The sequence below is a fragment of the Phycodurus eques genome, chromosome 9 (assembly GCF_024500275.1).
Source record: "Phycodurus eques isolate BA_2022a chromosome 9, UOR_Pequ_1.1, whole genome shotgun sequence".
Taxonomy (NCBI): Eukaryota; Metazoa; Chordata; class Actinopteri; order Syngnathiformes; family Syngnathidae; genus Phycodurus; species Phycodurus eques.
Window position 1 is genome coordinate 8,852,752 of NC_084533.1, and position 25,069 is coordinate 8,877,820.

At 43.6% G+C, this 25,069-nt stretch overlaps 1 protein-coding gene across 9 annotated transcripts in view; it reads left to right on the plus strand.

Moving 5' to 3' along the window:
• Positions 1-1,029: 1,029 nt before the first annotated feature.
• The window catches only part of atp8a1 (ATPase phospholipid transporting 8A1), a 165,533-nt gene continuing 141,493 nt past the window's right edge, over positions 1,030-25,069 (plus strand). For all 9 annotated transcript variants that reach the window (XR_009769247.1, XM_061686715.1, XM_061686714.1 and 6 more), the window contains exons 1-2: positions 1,030-1,351; positions 21,860-21,974. Coding sequence is in view for 8 of the 9 variants with exons in the window: in XM_061686715.1 (XP_061542699.1) it covers positions 1,303-1,351; positions 21,860-21,974 (164 nt within the window). In the remaining variant the exon portion in view is untranslated. The remainder of the gene's footprint in view (positions 1,352-21,859; positions 21,975-25,069) is intronic.

Sequence of the window (25,069 nt, forward strand, 5' to 3'; positions counted from 1 at the left end):
CGTTATGTGATCAGAGAATGAGACAATGTAGGAGGTGATGAGGTAATGATTTAGAAATGGCTTGTTGAGGTACTGAGGATTAAATTCAGGGGTACACGCTGAACTGGTTGCCAGCCAGTCGCAGGGCACATAGAAACAATTATTCACACTCACATTCACACCAACGGGCAATTTAGAGTCTTCAATGAACCGACCACGCATGTTTTTGGGATGTGTGAGGAAACCGGAGTACCCGGAGAAAACCCACTCAGGCACGGGGAGAACATGCAAACTCCACGCAGGCGAGGCCGGATTTGAACCCGGCTCCTCAGAACTGTGAGGCAGACGCACAAACTGTTTAATTCTTTCCATCCAATTATGGTATTACTACTTTTATAAAGTAAACATTATAGAGTGCTATTTTCTTGATAAAAACACATTACAATTTTTTTTGGGTGGCTTTGAATGGATTGATGGTATCTCCATTCATTCAAATGCGGAAAGATGATTTGAGAGACGAATGCTTTTAGTTACAAGCGTGGTCATGGAACGAATGAAACTCGTATTTCAAGGCACCACTGCACATTAAAACAGGTGGAGTGATGGAGTAATGAGGCAAGAAATTAGGACAATACAACAGTATAAAACTACTGTATAATTTAAGTCATCTTAAAAATGTAAATATCGTGCCATATAACCCCATAAAAATGAGAAGACATGCATTTATATGATAATATATAGCATGATGCTCATACTCAACCTCTGCACCCCTTCAACCTGTGCACAAAATCAACCGCCGCAGGGGGTCGCTCGAGACCAACTAGCACTTTAAACAAAAAAACCCTTCGTATTTACGACTAATGATCACCACAGTGTGACTAACTGCATATCAATCATAAGTTATCGCTACTTTCTGGGCGATTAAAACACCAACTTTGTGATAGTCTTTGTGTCCGGTCATCTTCTTCCACCCCCATTGCGGCTACGAGTGGTACGGTCCGACGAGCAGGGTTCCGCCGCTCCCCTCCGCCTCGCTTTACGGCAGATGCACTCGCGCTTGTACCGCGGCGGTTTGTCGAGGAGATCCAGTGGTGGTGACTACCGGGATGCCTCGGGGAACCACGAACACAGGAAACGAAGGCTCCCGACTTCGACGCCCACGCTAGCAACCACTGCAGTGGGTGGGAGAGGATTCGAGGCCATATTTCACCCTGCTTTTCTTTTAAAAACTATACTGACGTTCTAGGACAAGCTGCCAGTGGCGGCACGACTGAGCAGCCGCGGCCGCTTGACAGGTGCCGTCGCCCGGCACTGCGTGAGGAGATGCCGCCCGTCCAGAGAACCATGTCGGATCTACGAACGCGGGCTGACGGTATGTAGGATTCACAAGAGCACAACTAAACGTTATGTATTTTGACTAAACAAAGAAAACAACACTAGTCCGTAGTTTGTGGTTATTTCCTGATGAACGCAAAGTACTTACACAAGACGAGAATGAGCTTTTCACACACGTCTGCCAACAAGGTTATTATTGTTATTATTATTATTATTATCATCACGCTTTTACATTGCGCTTAGTACATGTGAATATTCAAACACAATGTATGAGTCACCGTCTGGGACATAAAGGATTATCTCACACTACTGAAAATGCTCCCACACACGCTATCGTGCTTTTTCCCCACCCGCTCATACGTCACTGAGAACGTTTACACCCTGAAATCCTCTCTCACACACTACTTAAACACTCACACACACAACTGAAGTGCTCTCATAAGCATTACGCAAACATACTCACAAATTACTAAAATGCTCTCGCGCACATTACAGAAATTATTTTCATTCACACACCACAGAAATGCTCTCACAACTGACTGAAACACTATCATACACTAACTGAGACGCTCTCTCACCCACACAACTGAAACACTTTCACACTAAAACAATTTCAAATGACTGAAATGCTCTCACACACTACTGAAACAGATTTCACTCACATACGCCACATACAATACTGCAATGGTCTCTCCGAGACACACACACACACACACACACACACACACACAGCTGGAAATATTTTCTCACTAACACACCGCCGTCAGGGACATAATCCAGGATGACCTCTCATGCACACCAATGAAATACCCTCACACACACTTCTGAAACGCTCTCACAAACACAACCATTTTTTTACCCTCACACTACTGAAACTGTCTCTCACCCACGACTGAAATGTTCACACATATAGTACATGACTGAAACACACACACACACAATACTGATTGATTTAGATTGATTGAATTCTTTATTTCAAGTTAAATTACACACATACATAAAAAGGCGTAGGAAGAAGTAAAACTCGTTTACTCCTACACCTATCTTTACTTCCTTTTAATCTGAAGAATGAAACTATGACTAAACTACATTACTTATGGACCCTCATAATAATAATGTCTCATTGTTTGTGTGGTGATGCTTCTTGAGGTGAAACAAATGTAGCATGCAGCTGACCTGGTTCTTGCCCATGCAGACGGGGGATGCCCAGCACTGGCTCGACTGCCTACACATCCCGGGCAACATCACCACCTCAAGCCTGACAGCACACTAACAAGTGTCTGCTCACACACATGTACACGCTACACGTCTGCACTTAGAATACAGCTATTGTGCTTCTCTGTGGGACCCTTCACTGCACCTGTAACTTTCTACTGTAGAGTGAAAATGATGCAGCTGCTCAGAAAGAGGATCCATTAACTAGTTGCAGACATTTCCAGTAAATGCACGTGAACAAGATGGCTACTGTAGTCTGCGCACATATTGTACCCGCTCATGTACGTGAATGTTTTATGAAATTCTTCATCTGTGTTTTGTGGCCTACCCTGATCTCTGACCTTGCCGGACAGGAGGAATAACTTAACTCCAGGGATCAATAATAGCGTACCATATGGTCTATACAACTAATGGTAGTGTGTGTGCGTTTCTCTCTCTGTTTGTGGAAGGGCATTTTTGATAACTGCAGGCTCAGGCAATTATTGTAGTTAGTAGTCAGTTTTGGTAATTTGCAGAATGTATTGTTTTGAGCCATGGTGGGTGTTTCCTATTCTACATCTATTCTATAGCCATTCCTCGAAAGACAACAATACATTTGTATGGTTTTCAAATTGCATGGCCAGCCGGATCAAATGCCCAATACTGCCCATGGGCCATAGGTTGCCCATCCCTGCTTTAGAAACAGATTTGTTCAGTGGAACACCATCAACGTTGTACATAATTTGACCATATTTATGCACATTGGGGAAAATATGCCTCACTGATGAAAGGCAATACTTTAGTTCAGCGAGCATCAAGGGATTACCTCAGTGTTATGCTTTTTCTTTGGCTTTGTTTTTGCAACACTAAAGTCCAAAAGAAAGGTAGTATACAGGAGGTCCTCGGTTTACGACAGAGTTGGAATCCTACGGAGCCCATGTTAGCCGAATTTGTACGTAATTCGTGCCGTAGCCTACCACTAACCAATGTTAACATAGTAGTAAAATCATAATTATGTATAGTAAATTTTTGTATGAAAAATACTTCTGGGCCATAAATAAAAAATAATCAAATGAAAAAACAGTAAGTACAGTGGTAACGGAGCATGCGTCTTGCCTTCGTGCGTGCCTTCTGCTAGTTTATTGAATGCAGTCTTTAACCTCAAAATGTCGCATGTCGGGGCCATAGTAAAACGAGGAGCCCATGTTCATAAATAGGAAGTGAAGGAAGTCGTAAGACTATGGCTTCAACATAAGCGTTGTCACTTGTTTGTAGGGGTGAAACGATTAAGCGAATACATATTACAAAAAAAAGTCGAAACAAAATCCCCTGCCCTGAAGCTTTGCAGTGATAACTTTTCCACACTGACTGATGTTACTGCAGACTCGCGCACCACTTTGTGTAGAAATACTGTAAGTTGACATGATGGCAGCAAGCCTGGAGGAAAGAGTCCGTAAAAGACAGAGAATGTCCAAAGTTTGGGATCATTTTATAGTTAAAAAAAGAAGATAAGAAGCAATGTGTCTACTGCAAAGCAGAACTTGCTAACGTACCTTCAACAGCACATCTACAATGACCAACACAAAGTATGAACGTTAGCTTAGTTAAATATAGCCTACCACTGCTAGTTAGAACTTAGTGTAATGCCCCAACAAGTGGTCAAGGATAGACAATGTCGTTGGTGAGATTTCAATCGCTTGATTAAACAAACGGTAACAAAATAAAAATGCAATAAGTACATTCATACATGAGCTGATGTCTAGGCACTCAACAGTATGCAGACTGGCTAAGAGTTTGCCAGTTAACAGCCAGCCGCTAACCTGAACTCATAACAGCCAACTCTAAACTCATTCACTGACTCCTGCGTAGGGCTGCATGGTTATGGCCAAAATGATAGTCACAATTATTTTGATGAATATTTTAATCATGGTTAATAATCACATTTATTCATCATGTTAGGGAAAACATCTGTATTTTTATAGAATAAATGATAAAAGTATTAATTAATCCAAGAATTTAAATCCTACCAAAGGCTAACTGAATAAATCTGCTATTATCTTGTTTAACATCACTTGCCCTGAATCCAAAACAAAACAAAAAGTTATAGATCCCGTTTGAGACACTCTCTCTTCACCATGATGCTCCTGATTTCCAATTTTCACTGTACCTTGTCTCGAGATGACTCGATCTCCTCAGTCCATTGAGTAACGTCCGGCTCCCGCGTCAGGGTACTTGTTATTTAGGCAGCTTATTAAAGTCCTAACCATGCATCTGCCTCCTGGTGGTCGGCTGACTACTGGTTGAGATAGTGCTTGATTAAATGTGCAACAGAGCCCGCATTTTAAATTTAAATATGGCTGCCGATCAAGTTAATTTAATCATCGCAGCCTAAATCGTGACCACGATTAAAACTCTCTTAATTGAGCATCTGTTTTTTCTGATTAATCAATGGAATAATCGTGAGAATAATGGCTTCTAAAAATATTCGATAGCTGCAGCCCTTGTTAGCAAAATTAAAAGTAAAATTCATTCATTAATTCATCTTCTGTACCGCTTATCCTCACTAGGGTCGCAGGCGTGCTGGAGCCTATCCCAGCTGACTCTGGGCGGGAGGCGGGGTACACCCTGAACTGGTCGCCAGCCTGTCAGTGAACTTCTATTTACACTTATATGATGCATTTGTTAGTCGTCGATGCGACACGTCAACTTTTGATTGTTACGGCTAATATGAACAGCGGTTCAGTCTTTCTTTTTTTTTTTTTTTACACTTGTATTACAGTTATGCATGGTAAAATGTTACTTGAACATTCTATATTATAATGTTTCATTATCACTTATGGGCAATGTGTATTTGAGTAGGAACAAATCAGAGGTCAACCAACATACATTAGAGTAGGGGTGTCAAACTCATTTTTGTCGCGTGCCAGATCTTTGGTACAGTTTCCCTCAGAGGGCCATTATGACTGTACACCATATAAATCAGGGTCCGACATCAATGGTGGCCCGGGGCCACTACGCCGCTGTGTTGTGCCACCATGGACACTGGCCCGCTCAGGCGAGTACAACGTTCGAAGTCACCAAAAATTTTCGCCCAACAAAAATGACCCAAAACTGCATTTTCAGTGTCAGTCTTAAATTCTTTTATCGTTGACGCAAGGAGAAACCGTGACCAGAACCACCAGAGTGGATAAATGGGCACGGATTCGGGTTAGCCTCATGATGATAGCCGACTCGAAGCTAACCCTCCTAGCCTCGTACAGTAGCTCGTACTTTGGGACTTGTAGAATGTTGTTCTGCCCTCTCTGAGCGTGGTTTAAGCAGTTTACTGAAACTCCAGTTTGAGTTTACTGTAAAACTAAGCGCACAACAAAAATTATTACCCTCACTTCATATTTAAATACAAGACACACATCGTTTTAGAAATTGCCATCTTAACAGTCAATGGAAAACCCTATTTACAGGCTAGCTAATTAGCATTTGGTTACTGGAGGGATTTACCTTCAAATAACGAATATTCACACAAAAGCCATAGTAACTCATACAGACAGGTAATATAACAATACTCACAGGCACATATTCATTCTAATCTGTGAAAAACCAGTTTATTAACATTATATTGCGACTTTCTTCTTCTACTTTATTGCTTGCAATAAATGAGTAGCTCCACGCATGCATCGCACCACACTGCCCCTAAGAGGCCAAGGTGCACACAGCAGGAACAGCAGATGCAGTCATTGACTGTATAAAAAGACTTCATTTTTCCTGACTGTGACATTAAATCAGACTGAACCTTTCCTGTTTTAGGTCAATTAGGATTACCAAAATTATTTGTTTGCTAAATGCCAGAATAATGATAGGATTTGTTTCTTAGATAACTATAATAGGCAAAGACAATACAGTCATGGCTCAAAGCATTAGCACGTTTTTAGCCATGAATGATAAAATGCCTCTTATCTAGCTAAATAATTTGGCTAAATATTGGAATGGGTGTTAGTGTGATTGTATTGTGTGATTGTATTGTAGCATCAGGGTTGTACCGAATGTTGTGGTCGGCGAGTGAAAGTATTTGCATCACTCTGGAAACACACATACAAACTCACTTTTGAGCTGGTAATTACAAGGCAATTTGTCATCCTTCTCAGCACCACAACTGAGATGTTCATGTTATTGTTATTGGAGACCTGCGCGTTCCACTGGAACAAAGCTAAATAATTCAACACTAATATGGAGTCCATAGAAAATTGATGCCACTGGTGCAGTCGCAGGAGTGAAAAGCCTCGGCAAGTGCTGCAACAATAGACACTAACTGAAAAATGTCCTTTGAGTTCCCCCCCAACCCCCACCCTGCAGTTTTCTTTTTTTCATCAACATAGCACACGAGGCAGGCCTCCATCTAGAGAGGGCAGCCCTCTCTGCCAGGCTTACGGCCTAATCCGCCAACTGCCTGCCCATCAGTGCACACTTCCGAGCCTTGCCCACCACGTGCTGCCTCACCCCTCATTGCCTTTGTCTGTGCCTTCATTTGTTGCCAAAATAAATGTACCAATAAATAATAAATGCTCCATATAAAAACCTCAGTCGGACTAAACAGGCTGAATCCAAATTGAATTTCATTCGGTTTCACAGGGGTGGAATGTTCCTTTTGCCAAACTGTTCAGAAGTAAAATTTCGCCATTCAGAATAGAGACAGGAAAAGCTCGGTCTGCGCATGCTTCATCTCGACATAAATGCACGGTGACATCATCGTTTCCGCACGGCGCAAGTATGGCGGCTCCCGACAGAGTTCGTATACGACGGAGGTGTTGTTTTTATCAATTTCTAAAATATACCTATAAAAACAATCCCAACTACTGTGATCAATACACGACGGACCTCCATCTTGATAAAAGAGGTGACGAAGTACGCATGTCACACAGCTGTTCCGATTAAATGTAGTGCACATCATGTATACACCCAATCGGAATATATCACGTCACATGTAAACAGTTGACCAGAGATCTTCAATCAACATTTTTTCTATCGGAATGACAAAAAAGTCTCCATGTAAACCAGGCTACTGTGTGGTTGGTCTGCCGAAGACGTGCGCTTCACCTGTCAATCAAATATACATTGACGTTCGCTGTCGTCAAGTACTGGCTGAATAACGTCTGCCACTGAGGTTAATAAACGGTTAACATACCCATGTTTGTGTTAGTTGGGGATCAAACACGCACAATGCGGAGCGAAGCACTGATGTTTGTAATGACATCGCCACTGTGGAGCTAGCTGTTTAGCTCAACTCGTTAGCTCGCAGGCTCTCTCGTTAACGCGCAACAACAAACAGTTATCTTTCCCTTAAGTGTGTCTGTTGTGTGAATCTATGCGCTGCATATGGAGCAAGGCTCTGGAGTGTGGAGTATTGGATGAAACAAACACCGGCAAGAGTGTACAAGTCCGCCGGTGTTCCGTGAGCCTACTAGCGGCTAATGACACAGCCGTCCGGCTCACAGTGTGATCCCCACCCCGGCTCACCAACACAATGACACTTTTTTTTTTATCGAGTCCGGATAAACTATCGTGTCCATTTTATTTATTGAACGATAAGTCGACATTGTAATTATCGTGACAGGCCTAATGGCAATGTTCTCAGATTAAAACCTGTCAACTCACCCATTCTAAAGAGCCACACCTATCAACAAACGATGACTGGGAAAGGTTATATTTTCTTCTCGATGTAAAAGTTTGTTGATGCATGCATCTGCTCTCTAAACTAACTGACAGAGGCCATGCGTGTTAAAGCAAGACAGACGGCGACGAGCATCTGGTTTGCAGCCTTAGCTCGCACACATATCTGCCAAATCCTCTCACGATTGACACTAAAGTAACGATTGGCAGGTAAGCTGTGGTGATGAAGCCATGCAATGACCAAATAAATGTCATGTTTTTCCAGTTAATTTTCAGCCATTTTTTGAGAACTGTCTATTAGGTTTTACACCATCAGGAATTTTGGGGCCGACCAGCGAGTTTAAAAAAACGATAACCGTTCACCGATCCGATCACAAGATGGAGGAATGTGTCTATTTAAATGACCTGTTCATTTACTGTATATACTTGTGTACTTAATTGCTCAAAAAATTACATTTACGATAAATAATGCATCTTTGTTCCTCTATTTATGCCAGTGAGGCATCGTGACAGACAGAACAAATGAATGGTCTTCTATTAGATGGCAGGAAGTAAATACAGTAATTAATGTATCCACTTTTTGTGACATTTTTGTTTGTTTTTGTGCCGTGAGATTTTTCAATTGTAAAATATGTTCCTTGCCTTCATAAAGGTTTGAAATCACTGCTCTAGTCAGATCGTGTATTCTAATCAGTCAGGTCAACCCAACATTACATGACAGAAATAATGGGTGCTAACTTACTGTAATTAAATTAGTTTATTTTTAATTAAATTACTTTACCCACACCGTAACTTTAGAGCATGATTCGACAGAACGGCGGCATGTCTACATCCAACTGTTCGTGCTACCGCTAGGTTGCGAGGCTACACAACATTTTATTGCCCGCTTGTGAGCCGTATCGTATTAAAAGTACGTGAACATACCTCATGCAAGCCTTAAACGAACGTCCTCTCCTGTCCTGAGCACCGGTGACCACCAACACGTTATTCCCCATTTTGTCCTTATAATACAGTCGGCTCGCTCCACTCTTGTTGTCGTCACCACGGTAAAGAGTGTATCCGGTCGCATTTGAGTTGATAAGATAAAGCCCACTGATCGAAAAAACTGGATGCGGAATACAAGATTTTATTGCAGTAGTCTGACAGTGCAATCGTGAAAGAGCAAATTTGTCTTGTCTGATCCGGGCATTACGTGTTGCTAGTCTCAGACGTGTTGTCTGTCCCACACCGTTTTTATTTATTTATTTATTTTAAATAACTTCTTTGGCCGTCAGATATTTACAGTACTACGTCAAAAGACAAGCGACAAGGCTCAAAATAAACTAGCTTTTGGATTAAAATATACTGTGCACGCGGCGACGCGGAATAAATGTCTTTTGCAGAGCCGATCAATGACGTCATCGATCGGATCGGCGAATTATGACATTAAAGCCGATCAGCATAAAATGCTAAATATCGACCGATACCGATCAGTCTACTGTCTATGTGCCTGGCGAATTACAGACTGATGAGAATGTGACGGTGTTTTCTTTCCAGGGCCTATACACTTTAGCTTGCTTGTTGGTTACTTGTGGCAATTCAGTAACTTGGTGGCGCCAATTTAAACAAAATCATACTGTGTCCTAACTTGAAACTCTTGCTGCTGATGGACTTAAGTGTTAATTGTGTTGTCTGTTTGTCGCATGCATGCATGATGAGCAGCAGTAAAGCACCCCGAGCCTGCACATGGCACAAGTGTTCGTGTGGTCGCGTCTCTGTCGGATAAGGTCAGGCGAATAGCAGATGGAAAGGTGGAGGCAGACAGACAACTTCACACAATAAGAAAAGTTAGCTTGTCGTTCTTGGTTCTCAAGTTCCTCAAATTTTATATCCTTGTCCTTGGCACTACTTACAGTATTGTTCAACTAAGCCACAGAGCTGATTTTGGATAGATCTCAGCGAACAGTATTTGTGATAAGACTTTTAGTGACGTTTCCATCAGGCAGTCCAATTTAGTTCAGCTTCTTACAGTAGAGCTAGGAATAGTAAATCCTGATCTGGATTGTGTAGGCCAGATGGCCATTGCTGTGTCATCGATGTAAAGTTGTGATATCATAGCAGCGAAAGACAGTTATTGTATAGTGGTAATAAATTCAAACATTACTGAACTGATGGGAATTCTGGCTCTTCTTAGAGAACCAGCTCTTTTGGATTGGCTCACTTCGGCTCCCAAACGGCTCTCCAGATTTTCTTTACTTACATTATTTCTTGGTAGTTAATTAAATTAAAATTATGCGCACTAATGTAAAAAACATACTATATTTTTAGATTGTTTATTATAAAAAAGATGCCTTTATTATAAAAATATGCCTTTATTCACCCTATACAGTGCTACAAAAAAAATAAAATCACTTAAAACAACTTTTTACAATTGAAGTTTTTTTTTTGACTAAACAAATTTTAAGTGAAACAACACAATCACTGCAATTGGCTGGCGACCAGTCAGCCAACCTCTCGCTCAAATATAGCTGGGATAGGCTCCAGCACGCCTGTGACCCTCGCGAGGAGAAAGCGGTACAGAAAATGGATGGATGGACAACACAATCACTGCAAAACACACAGCACAACAAAATGTCACGTGTGAGTTCAAACGCTCGTAATGATTCCAAAGCAAACTCAACAACTGGAGCACGCTTTACAGATTTTATTGAACACAAAAGCACAGAAGCGTGAATAAATACAAATAACTAAAGGCGACATGACAAAAGGTGGATGTGCAAAATAAATGTCTACTACAACTAAGGGAGGTGGACGGAGCACCACGCGATGAAGACACCGATAATAATTAACAATGCAAAACAAAAAAACCTACACCAGGCTATAGTAGCAGCAACAAAGTGAGCACAGTAGTACATACATACAACGGATGACGAGAAGAAACTACTGGCGGGACTAGCAAACACGGGAGAAAAAGCACAAGTGAGTCAAAATGCTGAGGCAATGGCAAAAACAATCACTCTGCATCGTCCTGCAACTAAATGCCCAGCTGATGATGATAGCCTCCAGGTGTGAAACAGGAGACTCTCCCGCCTATCACACTCCCAGGAAACTGCAACAAAAGGAAAAAACAGCCAGCAGAAGGCGGCAACAAAACAGGATTGTGACACAAAATACACATACAAATATCCACCCATCCATCCATTTTCTACACCGCTTATCGTCACTAGGGTCGTGGGGATGATGGAGCCTATCCCAGCTCACTGCGGACAGGTGGCGGGGTACACCCTGAAATGGTTGCTAGCAAATCGCAGGGCACATATAAACAAACAACCATTCGCACTTACGTCCATACCCACGAACAATTTAGAGTCTTCAGTTGTTTTTGGGATAGGAAAACTGAAAATCTGAGTACCCGGTGAAAACCCACGCAGGCAAGGGAAGAACAGGCACACTCCACACAGGCGAGGCCGGATTTGAACCTGGGTCCTCAGAACTGTGAGGCGGATGTGCAAACCAGTCGTCACAGTGCCACATGTAAAAATATTTAAAACAAAAATAACAAATCTGCAATCCTATAACTTGTTTATAGTCTAAGGTTAGTAGTCAGAAATATCGATGAAGAGCTGCTCCGGTTTCTCTGCTGGAAATTATCGGCCCTATTTAGGAGAAGTGACTGACGTTGCTACAATGCAGTCTACAGCATCAGCAGCAACAGTTGCAGCAGACACACTGGAATCTTTTGTTAATATCAGGTTCAAATGCTTGTATTTATTCTTGTCATTGCATGGATGGGTGCCTTGTTTGGGGAGCCAGCTTGATAGATTTTCCTTTTCTTGCAGACTTTAGACTGTCTTTATAGTCAATAAAGTTTAAATGTGCCCAGATATTACAAATTTTCCTGCTGTCGCTCATTTTCTTAACTATTCAGCCACCCCTCCATCTGCTTCGAACAGTCAGAGAGAGAAATGATGCCACACATCAGGCTCTAAATGACACTTATTATGCGTGGACATTAGTTTCTTCTTTTTTTTTGCCCAGAGTGGCATTTACTATTTGTTTTCTTTCATCAGCAGCAACAGTTGCAGCAGACTCACTGGCACCTTTGTTAAAATCAGGTTCAAATGCTGGTCTTTATTCTTCTCATTGCATGGATGGGTACCTTGTTTGTGGAGCCAGCTTGATGGATTTTCTTTTCCTTGCAAACTTTAGACTGGCTTTATAGTCAATAAAGTTTAAATGTCCCCAGATTTGACTAATTTTCCTGCTGTTGCTCATTTTCTTAATTATTCCTGCCGCCCCTCCCTCTGCTTCGAACAGTCAGAGAGAGAGAAACGACGCCACACATCAGGCTCTCTCTCAAGCAAAGGACGAGTGCGGTTCCTGATCGTTCACTTTAAACATTGGCATCTTGGAGCCGTTTCGTTCGCGAACGACACATCATGTTAACCGGGTTCTTCATTGTCACGGTATTGTAGCATTTAAATATCAAACGAGTAGAAAGGACATAATCACACATGCTAACATACTATATACTTACCTTTTTTCGGTGCCTTAAGGCCTCTCTATACTGCCGCGCTCGCGCGGCCGACAACGCTCGCATTGCATTACGTGACCGACGAATTGACCTGTGCACCCCCTCTGCGTCACTTGACGGACACACGGAAATTGTTTTTGCTGCGCGTAGAATGCTGCGGAGATCATCTCTCGTGATTGGTCCGTTTTAGTCACATGCTGTGATGACGTACTCACCGTGCCGCTTGGTTCTACATACCATCTACTCCGCTGCCTTCTTGATCGATTTTGCAGTATAATTAAACATATCATGTGTTCATCTTGCACCTTTTGTTCTAGCAGACACTGTTCCACGGTCGCCATTGTTTTTGCTTTGTTCCTTGTTACGGAAAGGAAACTAAAAACGGCTACAGGAAATGGCCAAAAAAATGCAGAGGAAACTCCACCCTGTGGTGTCCTAGCCAATACCAGCCATTGCGACAACCCCGACTTGGAGGAGAACTGCAGGACATTTTCAAAACCGCGCGCGTGGGTTGCGCTCGAGTATCAAGGCAAACTGCGTGCCGTATAGCCGCAGTGACGTCAGCTGATACTGTCACAGTCTTATGGATGATTTATTTATTTATTTTTGACGTGATATGGTTTTCACAGCTTCTGGCTAGACTGACAGTATTTTCAAGTGGATACACACCACATCTAAAAAAATGTATATCAAATGAAATACATTGCCAGTGAATATGTAGTTAATAGTTTGTATATTTGATGCCCCAAAAGCTGCTTTGAAGACACATTTGTCCAAAGACTGTAGCTCCAATTATGCATTCACATTGTCAAATCATCAACTGTGTCAGTTTTTCGGAGAACAAATAGCAGACTACTTTCAGCCAAGAGTACCAAAAAACGATCCACTCTGTCTGTTTCTGCCTCAGTGGACTGGACATCACATGACCCTCATTTTGACCATTCATAAAATCAGGGAAAGCTTCCCATCTATGCAGATCTCTTGCTAATCTGAGCTGGGCCGGCCCCCGTGATGTTACAGATAGCCCCAGCTGCCCGTGTCATGTCGTGTCCCTTGGCTATTCCACTGAAGTCTGCTGAGCCTATAGGGAGGGGGAGATTAATCCGGCAGCTGCCCTGTTGTCGCGGTTACAGCATTGTCATCTGATAAGCGTCTTATCGATGTTGCTGTAGCTTAAACTGAGGTGGTATTTATAGACCCCTACAGCTCTGCCCCTCATTCATAAATAGTGAAGATGATAGTGTGGGTGGTGTTCATGTCGGGAACTGGGATTCCTATGAATAGACTGTGACTGCTCTGTCTCCTGAAATATTTATCTGGCATCAATTAATAATATCCAGATCTTTCTTCAGAAGCTTTGAGCAGATAAAAATAATATTTGAGGTTTGTTGCCTTTGGAGAGCCAAAATATGCAAAATTGTTTTAACCTGAAACTACAGTAATTTATTTACTTATTACATCAATGCGACTAGTCACATGCTGCCCCCTCCAGTCCAGTATTGGTATTTTTATTGAGTGAATCATGTGGCAGCCTTGTTTTTTACTAGATCACGTGTGCCCACGTGAAAATTGATTGAATAGCAGTCTCCCGCACTCACAGTCATTAGTGTCTGTTCCATCAGATAGATTGGACTCTCGCTCAGCTTTCAGAATTGCTTCAAATTGATCTTCTTACTCAAGTGATGGACCGACGGGGCTTTGTTTTAGAAGTTGTCATCAACGAGATCTTTTTGTACATTGTAATTAAAATGTTAAACTGGACTGTACGTCACATCAGATGTATTTATTAGGCTACTATATTTTTGGTATATTTTGTGGATGTACTTTGAACATACTGTAACCACTGACTTGTAATGGTTGACTATAAGGCTATCATTGGCCCTATCATGACTGTCATTGGGTGCATTTCATCTTGCCCGTGTTGACGGCCCTGACAGCAATCATTTTCCACCCCTACCATTTCTGCCTGACCTGAGGTAACGCATTACCACCTCAGTTGTCATAAATCTCATCAAGAATGTTTTGTTCTTTAACCCGTTTGAGCTGCTGTGGCTCTGATGGCAGACGGTTCAAATCCCGGCTCCAACTGTCCGCTGTCAAAGTGTCCTTGGGCAAGCCACTGAACCCTAAATTGTTCTCAGTGGCAGCGCCTTGCATGGCAGCAGCTGCTAATTGGTGGATGAATGGGTGGATGTGAGCCTCTGTAAAGCGCTTTGGGCACTGTGATGGTGTAGCTAAAGCGCTACATAAGTACACTCTATTTACCATTGACAAAATTATCCACATTTATAGGATTATCCTTCAAATACGAACTACAGTACAAACCCAACCTTGTGTGGTGTATTTTAGCATTTCATACACAGTTAAACTGATTTTTGAGAGTGTTTAGAAGCGCTGAATATTCTACGGCACAGACAAGTGAGAAGACTAGCATATGTTCTTTGCTAGGCCCACGGGGCACCTTCTCCAAAATATGTGGCCCCTTGAGACAGTACTTCCTCTCTGATGTCTGTTGGCTGACACAAGCAATAATCCTCACATATGGGCTGCATGCAAACCTATTACGACACTGGCTGGCATTGACCCTTCCTCCAGAGGCTTCCCCTACAGAGCTGTTTCCTCTTGCTTTCCAAGTCCTGCCAAAATTTGTTTGGTTTGTTCTCACATCTTTTGTCTAAATAGCCAGCTTGTTTTCATAATGCAGGAATGCCCATCTTCTTATTGATGAGCTGTAGCAGAACTGCAGCTAATGAAATTAGCCCAGAGAAAAGACACACCTTGCACTTAAGGGATACTAAGGGTTGCTTCCACTTTCACCCCTGTGGCTTAGCACATTATCCGCACTGATTGGGATCCAAAGAAACACTGTGGTTATTTGCAGTGGGAGATTCCTTTCTTCCAAAAATCCGTTCTCATGCTGGACACTGATGAGAGGCTAATGTAATGATGGGAACTTCACTATAGTGTTTAAGTGATGTATCAAAATAATGGATGTAGAAAAAGAAGACGTATGGTTGGTGGTAAAAGACACGGCTCTGAACTGGTCTTAAGACGCTCCGCTGTGGGCCTTCGCAGACCGCATAACTTGTGACTGCAAAGCACTAATGCAAAAAAAAAATGAGCGACATTCCTGTTGCAGCATGTTGCACCAAGATGGCGCTTATCCGTGTGGAGGCCTCGGTTACGTGCTCTATAGTATTATGTTTTTGAGTTTTTCGTTCGTCTTTAGAGACATTATGCGACTCACTTACACAAGGGAAGACTTGCTAAACATCAGGGAGTTTACTCCGGACTTTCTTTCACCAACTACGCTCCCTACCCAATAAAATGGATGAGGATCATCTTCTAACAAAGACCAGTAAAGACTTCGGACGTTCCGACGCACTGTACTTTACGGCGACATGGTTTTGTGAGGGTGTCCCTGATGGCGGTGTAATGCTTCCGGGCTTTGATCTCCACCGGGCAGACCGCAACAGGGAGTTACTGGGGAAAACAAAAGCCGGCGGGATTTACTGCTATATAAACGAAAAATGGTGTACTGACATCACGGAGCTCAGCACACACTGCAGCCCGCATTTGGAGTCGCTGTTTTTGAACTGTAAGCCATTCTACTCGCCGCGTGAGTTCGCATCATTCATTCTCGCTGGCGCCTATATTCCGCCTCAAGCTAACACGAACGCCGCATTGCTAACACTCGCCGAACAAGTAAACGAAATTGGAAAACAAACACCCGGACTCACCCCTCATTATTCTCGGGGACTTTAACAAAGCTAAACTCAACCACGAACTCCCTAAATACAAGCAGCACATCGACTGTCCGACCAGGGAAAATAACATTTTAGAACACTGCTAGACTACGGTAAAAAACGCATACCATGCTATACCTCGTGCAGCCCTGGGCTCGTCTGATCACTGCTTAAGTCACTTAATACCGACGTACAGGCAAGAACTTAAATGCGCGAAGCATACAGTGAAAACAGTGAAAAAGTGGACCAATGAAGCAAAGATGGAACTTCAAAGCTGTTTAGACTGCAGAGACTGGAGTGTCTTTGAAAATTCAGCTGGCAGCCTGGATGAATATACGGACACTGTTACATCCTATATCAGTTTCTGTGAAGATGTGTGTGTACCAACAAAATCCTTTCGCACATTCAACAACAACAAGCCGTGGTTCACTGCTAAACCTAAGCAGCTTCGCCAAGCTAAGGACGACTCCTATCAGAGCGGGGACAGGGCCCTGTATAATCAAGCTAGAAACCAGCTGACTAAAGAAATTAACATTGCAAAGAGGAACTATGCAGCAAAGTTGGAAAAACAGTTTAGCGCTAACGACTCTAAATCAGTCTGGCATGCATTCCAATCGCTGACTAATTACAAGCGACGATCCCCCCAAGCTGAGAACAATAGCACACTAGCCAACGACTTGAATACCTTCTACTGCAGTTTTGAAAAGGACACTTTCACACCCACCCAGCCAGCCACATCACAGACCACAATCACACCTCTGATTTCTGCGCTAACCATCGATGAACAGGATGTGAGACGCATCTTCAAACAACAAAAGATTAACAAAGCGGCAGGCCCAGACCATGTGTCCCCATCCTGCCTCAAAGTCTGCGCAGACCAGCTCGCTCCAATATTCACACAGATCTTCAATAGATCTCTGGAACTGTGCGAAGTACCATCCTGTTTCAAACGCTCCACCATCATTCCAGTCCCCAAGAAACCTGCAATCTCGGGTCTAAATGACTAAAGGGCCTGTCGCCTTGACATCTGTGGTCATGAAGTCCTTTGAACGTCTCGTGCTGGACCACCTCAAGAGTGTCACAGGTCCCCTGCTGGACCCCCTGCAGTTTGCCTACCAAGCGAACAAGTCTGTGGATGATGCAGTCAACATGGGACTGCAGTTCATCCTAGAACACCTCGACAGTGCGGGGACCTACGCGACTTCATGGACTTCAGCTCAGCGCTCAACACCATCATCCCTGAACTCCTTTCATCCAAGCATCTCCAGCTCAGCGTCTCACCTGCCATCTGCCAGTGGATTTACAGCTTTCTGACGGGCAGGACACAGCAGGTCAGGCTGGGGGAGGCCACCTCATCCACACGCAGCATCAGCACTGGGGCGCCCCAAGGTTGTGTCCTCTCTCCGCTGCTCTTCTCTCTCTACACGAACGACTGCACCTCAGCGCACCCGACTGTCAAACTCCTGAAGTTTTCAGGCGACACCAAAGTCATCAGCCTCATCAAAGACTGTGACGAGTCTGCGTATCGACAGGAAGTGGAGCGGCTGGAGCGATGGTGCGGCCGACACAACCTGGAGCTGAACACGCTCAACCTGAACACGCTGTAGAGATGATCGTGGACTTCAGGAAGCATCCTTTTCCATAGATGCCCCTCATGCTGTCCAACTGCCCTGTGTCAACCGTCGAGACCTTCAAGTTCCTGGGCATTACAGTCTCTCAGGACCTGAAGTGGGAGATCAACATCATCCTCAAAAAGGCCCAGCAAAGGATGTACTTCCTGCGGCTTCTGAGGAAGCATGGCCTGCCACAGGAGCTGTTGAGGCAGTTCTACACAGCAGTCATCAAATCAGTCCCATGTCCTTGTATCACAGTCTGGTTTGGTGCTGCTAAGAAAAAAGGACAAACTCCAACTGCAACAGACAATCAAAACCGCTGAAAAGATTGTTGGTACCCCCCTACCCACCCTTGAGGACATGCATGCTGCCAGAACTAAGACAAGAGCATCCAAAATCCTCTTGGACCCTCCACATCCTGGCCAGCTCCTTCCCTCCAGTAGGCTCTACCGAACAATGCAAACTAAAACAAGCAGACATTCCAACAACTTCTTCCCTCTTGGCATTATCTTCTTAAACAGTCAACTTACAATTCCATTGCAACATGCTGCCAATTTTGTCTTGAGTTTGTTGTCACATCTCTGTCGGGCCAATTATACATTACTCGTGCACTCACTGTAGTAGTCTCGCCACGCTTCACTATTTGCATATCTGTTGTTGACCAATACTGGCCACTCATGTGCCTGAGTAGCATCTGCAACATTTGCACAATCGACATTGTCCCCGATTATCACACGACTAGTCACTTTAAACTGCATACACTTCCTGAAGTCTCTGCGCCCTTTGCACAATGGTCATTACACTGGACTATTGTTGTATTAGTCATTTCAAACTGCTCTAATTGCTGGAGGACTATTGCATCGTTTTGCACGTTGTCAATAAATATCCATCCATCCATCCATTTTCTGAGCCGCTTCTCCTTACTAGTGTCGCGGGCGTGCTGGAGCCTATCCCAGCTATCATCGGGCAGGGGGCGGGGTACACCCTGAACTGGTTGCCAGCCAATCGCAGGTCACATATAAACAAACAACCATTCGCACTCACAGTCACACCTATGGGCAATTTAGAGTCTTCAATTCATTCATGTTTTTGGCATGTGGGAAGAAACCGGAGTGCCCGGAGAAACTAGGAGTGCCCGGAGAAACTATTTTAGTTCTAAATGGTTCCTTTGCATATCTACAAATAGCTCTAAATAAAACCAATTCATTATTATTAGCAGTGGAATTTGTAATAGTTGTCAGGTGTGTTGCACCCATGGGGGTTGTTGCAACGCCCCCACTTTTTCAACACCCCACTCAATAGCGTGAGTTGTGTCAAATGTTTTTTTCATTTTTTATTTTTTGGTATATGCTGCGGACCGCTAAACAATGGACAGCTGGCTGCAAATGGCTGTAGTTTGAAAACCCCTCCTTTAAGCGGTTATTGTTTCAGTCAACTTCTTTATTGTTGTTTTTCTTCACTGTCCTGCTGTAGAGCTTGCAATGGGTTAGCCATCTATTAGAAGATTGCTGTTTCAGAAGATTCTGAAAACAGAATTTTTGGTAGTTTAGTGGTTCCATGCACCTGTAATAGGATCGATTCCCACTCAGTGCCCCATTAACAATTTTCATGTGGTTGACTGGTGACCAGAGTGTAGTCCATCTTTTGCCATGGGATAGGCTACATCCATTGCTGTGACCCTGAACACAATAGACTACTGCCAGTACAGTATAGAAAATGGATGTATCGAAGAACCCCATATGTGAAAGCAACAAAGCTGAGGATGTAAAAGGAGTTAAGCAGCAGCAATGGCATCCGCAACTGGTGCAATGCAGTACCTAGCAGGGGAAGACACTCCACACCACCGAGGGCTCATTCACAACATGGAGACGCAACATCAATCAGAGCCTTGGCTAGCTTTCCTGCTAAAGTCTCTCTGTGCTCTCAGACGCCATGCCAGCTCGCTCATTTCATACATCTTTGTGGACACTAATTCCCTGATCACCCAAACTGCACGTCAGTCTCGTTGACCTCAAGTCTATGATTATTGATGTTGTGTGAGTAGCACTCAGGCACTCACTGTCTATCAGTGCTTCTCTCATCAGTGCTTTTGATCTGTTGGACATAACATGAAAATATCCTGGTTGAAATCCTATTTCACAGTTTACTTTACTCCTAAGAGCTGGTTGTGGTCTGGTTGAGTGAATTTACAAGGTAGTTTTATTGTCAATTATTAAATATGCGTAACACATACAGAGGATTGAAATTACGGTACTCAAGGGCCCACGGTGCTACAAAAGACAGTACAAACAATATCAATATAAAAGCTAAATAAAGTAGTATATACAGTACAAAAAGTATTAATTGAATGTGCAAATATCAAAGGTCAGGTGACGTGTGCAACATAGTCAAGGTCAGAGAACAAAGGCAAATAAGACATTTATAAATTAGACGACAAAACCCCAATGCTGCTAAAGTGGCCAGAGTCTGGTGTGTGTGTGTGTGTGTGTGTGTGTGTGTGTGTGTGCGTGTGTGCGCTTGTATTGTGTGTGTTTGTTCCCCAAAGTCCACTAAAGACAATTAGCCCAGTGCCCATTTTACAGTATATGCAGACCATGATCAAAAGTTCTTTTGGTCATACAAAAGCTAACCACATACTGTATTTCCTTCATATTAATTCACAACTTTTTGAATAGCTGGTAACAAAGATACCTACAAACGTGGGCATAAAAAGAAAAAACGTCCCACATTGGCAGATTAATAATTATAGATTCATATTAACAACCAATTGTGCAATTGACATGTGAATGTATAATGCAGGCATAGGATATTTATGTTCCAAAGTAGAGGACAGCACCCTCCAAGCTCCTCCTGTATTAACGTCTGAATCCTCACATGGTCTTTTGTCACCACGCTAATCCAGTAAATCACCTGCGCCTATCTGAAGTCTGGTTAGGCTCTTGCGTAATGGCTCTGGGTAGCCGACCCGTGTTTCCCCTGGTGACCGAAATGACGACAGGGGCGCGAGTTATTTTTAGCCCTGGAGCACATGCTGAGAGAAGAGGGGAGAGTGGTGGGAAGGAGTGCTTGCTTGTCACTCCTTGGTAATCCTCTCAGTGTAGCCAAGAGGATCATTAAAATAACAAGAGGTGTAAAGTAAGATTCAGGGTTTGTGGAACACCAGGGAGAATGTGAAAGCGGTAAAGCGAGAGTTAGTTTGGAGCCGAGCAGGAAGTGTGACAACGATCTTAAGGTTCTCTCTTTCCATTTTAGACTTAGGGGGGGGAACGTGTCTTTGTGTACTTGTTGAAGCTAAACTATTCCTGTCCTTGTCCTCACAGCGCCTAACACTACCAGCATGTAATGTACAAGGGAGGAGGAGAACTCATAACAAAACATGCAACCTAATCTATTGTAATTGCGGTGATGTTGCCTCAGAAACAGAAATCGAGGTGTCCAAAGTTATTCTCAAACCCAAAGCTGTCATAATGCACACTGTTTCATATATATTTTTTTCTTGAACTCTTCCCAGAGAAATATTTTGGAAAATGGCATTTTTGGTTTTAGTGGTTCACACCTTAAAAACAACTCATACCATTTTCTTCACACTTTCTACAAATGTCATATAAGCCTTAACCGACCTTGGTCTTGGTCTTGGTCTTATTGGCCTCGTTTAAAAAAATATATAACAACTTTTTTAAATAACTGAGTCCATTATGTAATAATATACTAACATCACTTTATTTAACCTAACCTTTTGGTTATAACTGTGAAAATGTATACTCTGTCCATCTCGGTCTTATTTGAACACATTATTTTGTTGTTTTATCTTTCAGGATATGAGAAGACAGAGGACGCTTCAGAAAAGACATCCTTAGCGGACCAAGAAGATGCCCGACTGATTTACCTTAACCAGCCACAGTTTACAAAGTTTTGCAGCAACCGGGTCAGGTAAGAAACACTTTCTGAATGAACAGTATTTTTTATATAGGTTGATATAGTCTTAGTCAAATCAGAATGAGTTTTTACACAGCTTACATGACTAGCGCAGCTTCTGTTTTTTACCTTTGAATGCTGATACCCCTGCTTGAGCCGTCACCTTGTCGTGGTGGAGGGGTTTGTGTGTCCCAGTGGTCCTAGGAGCTACGTTGTCTGGGGCTTTATGCCTCCTGGCAGGGTCACCCATGACAAACAGGTCCTAGGTGAGGGACCAGACAAAGCACGGCTCAAAGACCGCTAATGATGATGACAAACAATGGACTTCGTTTTCCCTTGCCCGGATGCGGGTCACCGGGGCCCCCCACAGGAGCCAGGCCTGGTGGTGGGGCTCGAAGGCGAGCGCCTGGTGGCCGGGCCTGCACCCATAGGGCCCGGCTGGGCACAGCCCGAAAGGGTGACTTGGGTCTCCCTTCCCATGGGCTCACCACCTGTGGGAGGGGCCATAGGGGTCGGGTGCAGTGTGAGCTGGGCGGTGGCCGAAGGCGGGGCTCCGATGGTGGGGGAAGATGCCGGTCCGACGTGGCAGGCCCAAACGTATTGTGAGGGTCCTTTTTTAAGAACGGTGTGTTCCTCAGCCTCCCTGGGAAGGTTTATTCGGGGTGCTGGAGAGGAGAGTCCACCGGGAAGTCGAATCTCAGATTCAGGAGGAGCAGTGTGGTTGCCTCAGTATTGCATCTCTGCTTTTTGCAGATGATGTGGTTCTGTTGGTTTCATCAAGCCGTGACCTCCAACTCTCACTGGAGCAGTTCGTGTGAAGCGGCTGGGATGAGAATCACCACCTCCAAATCTGAGGCCATGGTCCTCAGTCGGAAAAAGGTGGCATGCCTTCTCCAGGTCGGGGATGAGATCCTGCCCCAAGTGGAGGAGTTAAAGTATCTTGGGGTCTTGTTCACGAGTGAGGGAAAAATGGAACGGGAGATCGACAGGCGGACCGGTGCAGCGTCTGCAGTGATGCGAACTTTTTATCGGTCCGTTGTGGTAAAGAAGGAGCTAAGCCGAAAGGCGAAGCTTTCGATTTACCGATCGATCTACGTTCCTACCCTCACCTATGGTCACGAGCTGAAAGAACGAGATCCCGGATACAAGCGGCCGAAATTAGTTTCCTCTGCAGGGTGTCCGTGCTCTCCCTTAGAGATCGGGTGAGAAGCTCGGTCATCCGGGAGGATCTCAGAGGAGAGTCGCTGCTCCTCCACATCGAGAGGAGCCAGATGAGGTGGCTGGGGCATCTGATTCGGATGCCTACCGGACGCCTCCCTGGTGAGGTGTTCCGGGCACGTCGCACCGGGAGGAGACCCCGGGGACGACCCAGGACACGCTGTAGAGACTACATCCTTCGGCTGGCCTGGGAACGCCTCGGGATCCCCCCCGGAAGAGCTGGATGAAGTGGATGGGGAGAGGGAAGTCTGGACGTCCCTGCTAAAGCTACTGCCCCCGCGACCCTAACCGGATAAGCGGTAGAAAATGGATGGATAGATGGATGCTGATACAGTAGCCTCATTTGTCCACGTGATATACAATTGATTTACAGGCAGTGCAATACAGTTGCCATGGTCCACATTTTGTAGCTGCACTTAATCAAGTGTAATACCATCCATTATTGCCATTACCCAAAACTGACTGATAGGGATGTGGACAAATATTTAATTAAACGCTGATGATCACATTACTATTGGGCTTCTTAAATGACTTCCATTGGCAAATATACCATATACACAATGACATGTTTTCTGAAATATGTTGCTTACATTTGATTTAATAAATGTTTTTCTTTGATAAGAAAAAATCAAGATAAAACTCCAGAAAGTCAGCACTTTTCCAGTGTGACTGTCTCTTCCTCACAGAGGATTGCGCTGCTTTTAGCATTAAAGGTCAAGCGTGTCAGGTCAGGCCATCCTCTGTGAAGGGATATTACTGTTGGCATTCCGACTGCACAAGTTATGCATGTACATGCACGCACACGCACACACACAGATTTGAACTGAACAACAACTGTCAATGAAACAAGAGGGGTGCAACAATCAATGTATTAAATTACTTGACTGGCTGTGTGCACTAATTTTTATTTGTTCTCATGGGTCCACGAAAAGCAAAATGTGAAATTCAACGGGACTGTGAAGAAGCAAACCTGGACATTAAATACATCTACATCATATTAACTGTACATACTGTGTCCCACGTCACGTGATAAGACCTCAAAGCTCCGTGTCGTTATACAACCCCAATTCCAATGAAGTTGGGACGTTGTGTTAAACATAAATAAAAACAGAATACAATGATTTTCAAATCATGTTCGACCTATATTTAATTGAATACACGACAAAGACAAGATATTTAATGTTCAAACTGATCAACTTGATTGTTTTTAGCAAATAATCATGAACTTAGAATTTTATGGCTGCAACACGTTCCAAAAAAAGCTTGAGGGTCATATTTACCACTGTGTTACATCAACTTTTCTTTTAACAACATTCAATAAATGTTTGGGAACTGAGGAGACTAATTGTTGAAGCTTTGTAGGTGGAATTCTTTCCCCATTCTTGCTTGATGTACAGCTTCAGCTGTTCAACAGTCCGGGGTCTCTGTTGTCGTATTTTACGCTTCATAATGCGCCGCACATTTTCAATGGGAGACAGGTCTGGACTGCAGGTAGGCCAGTCTTGTACCCGCACTCTTTTACTACGAAGCCACGCTGTTGTAACACGTGCAGAATGTGGTTTGGCATCATCTTGCTGAAATAAGCAGGGGCGTCTATGAAAAAGACATTGCTTAGATGGCAGCATATGTTTCTCCAAAACCTGTATGTAATTTTCAGCATTAATAGTGCCTTCACAGATGTGTAAGTTACCCATGCCATTGGCACTAACACAGCCCATACCATCACAGATGCTGGCTTTTGAACTTTGCTTCCATAACAGTCTGGATGGTTCTTTTCCTCTTTGGCCCGGAGGACACGATGTCCACAATTTCCAAAAACAATTTGAAAGGTGGACTTGTCGGACCACAAAACACTTTTCCACTTTGCATCAGTCAATCTTAGATGAGCTTGG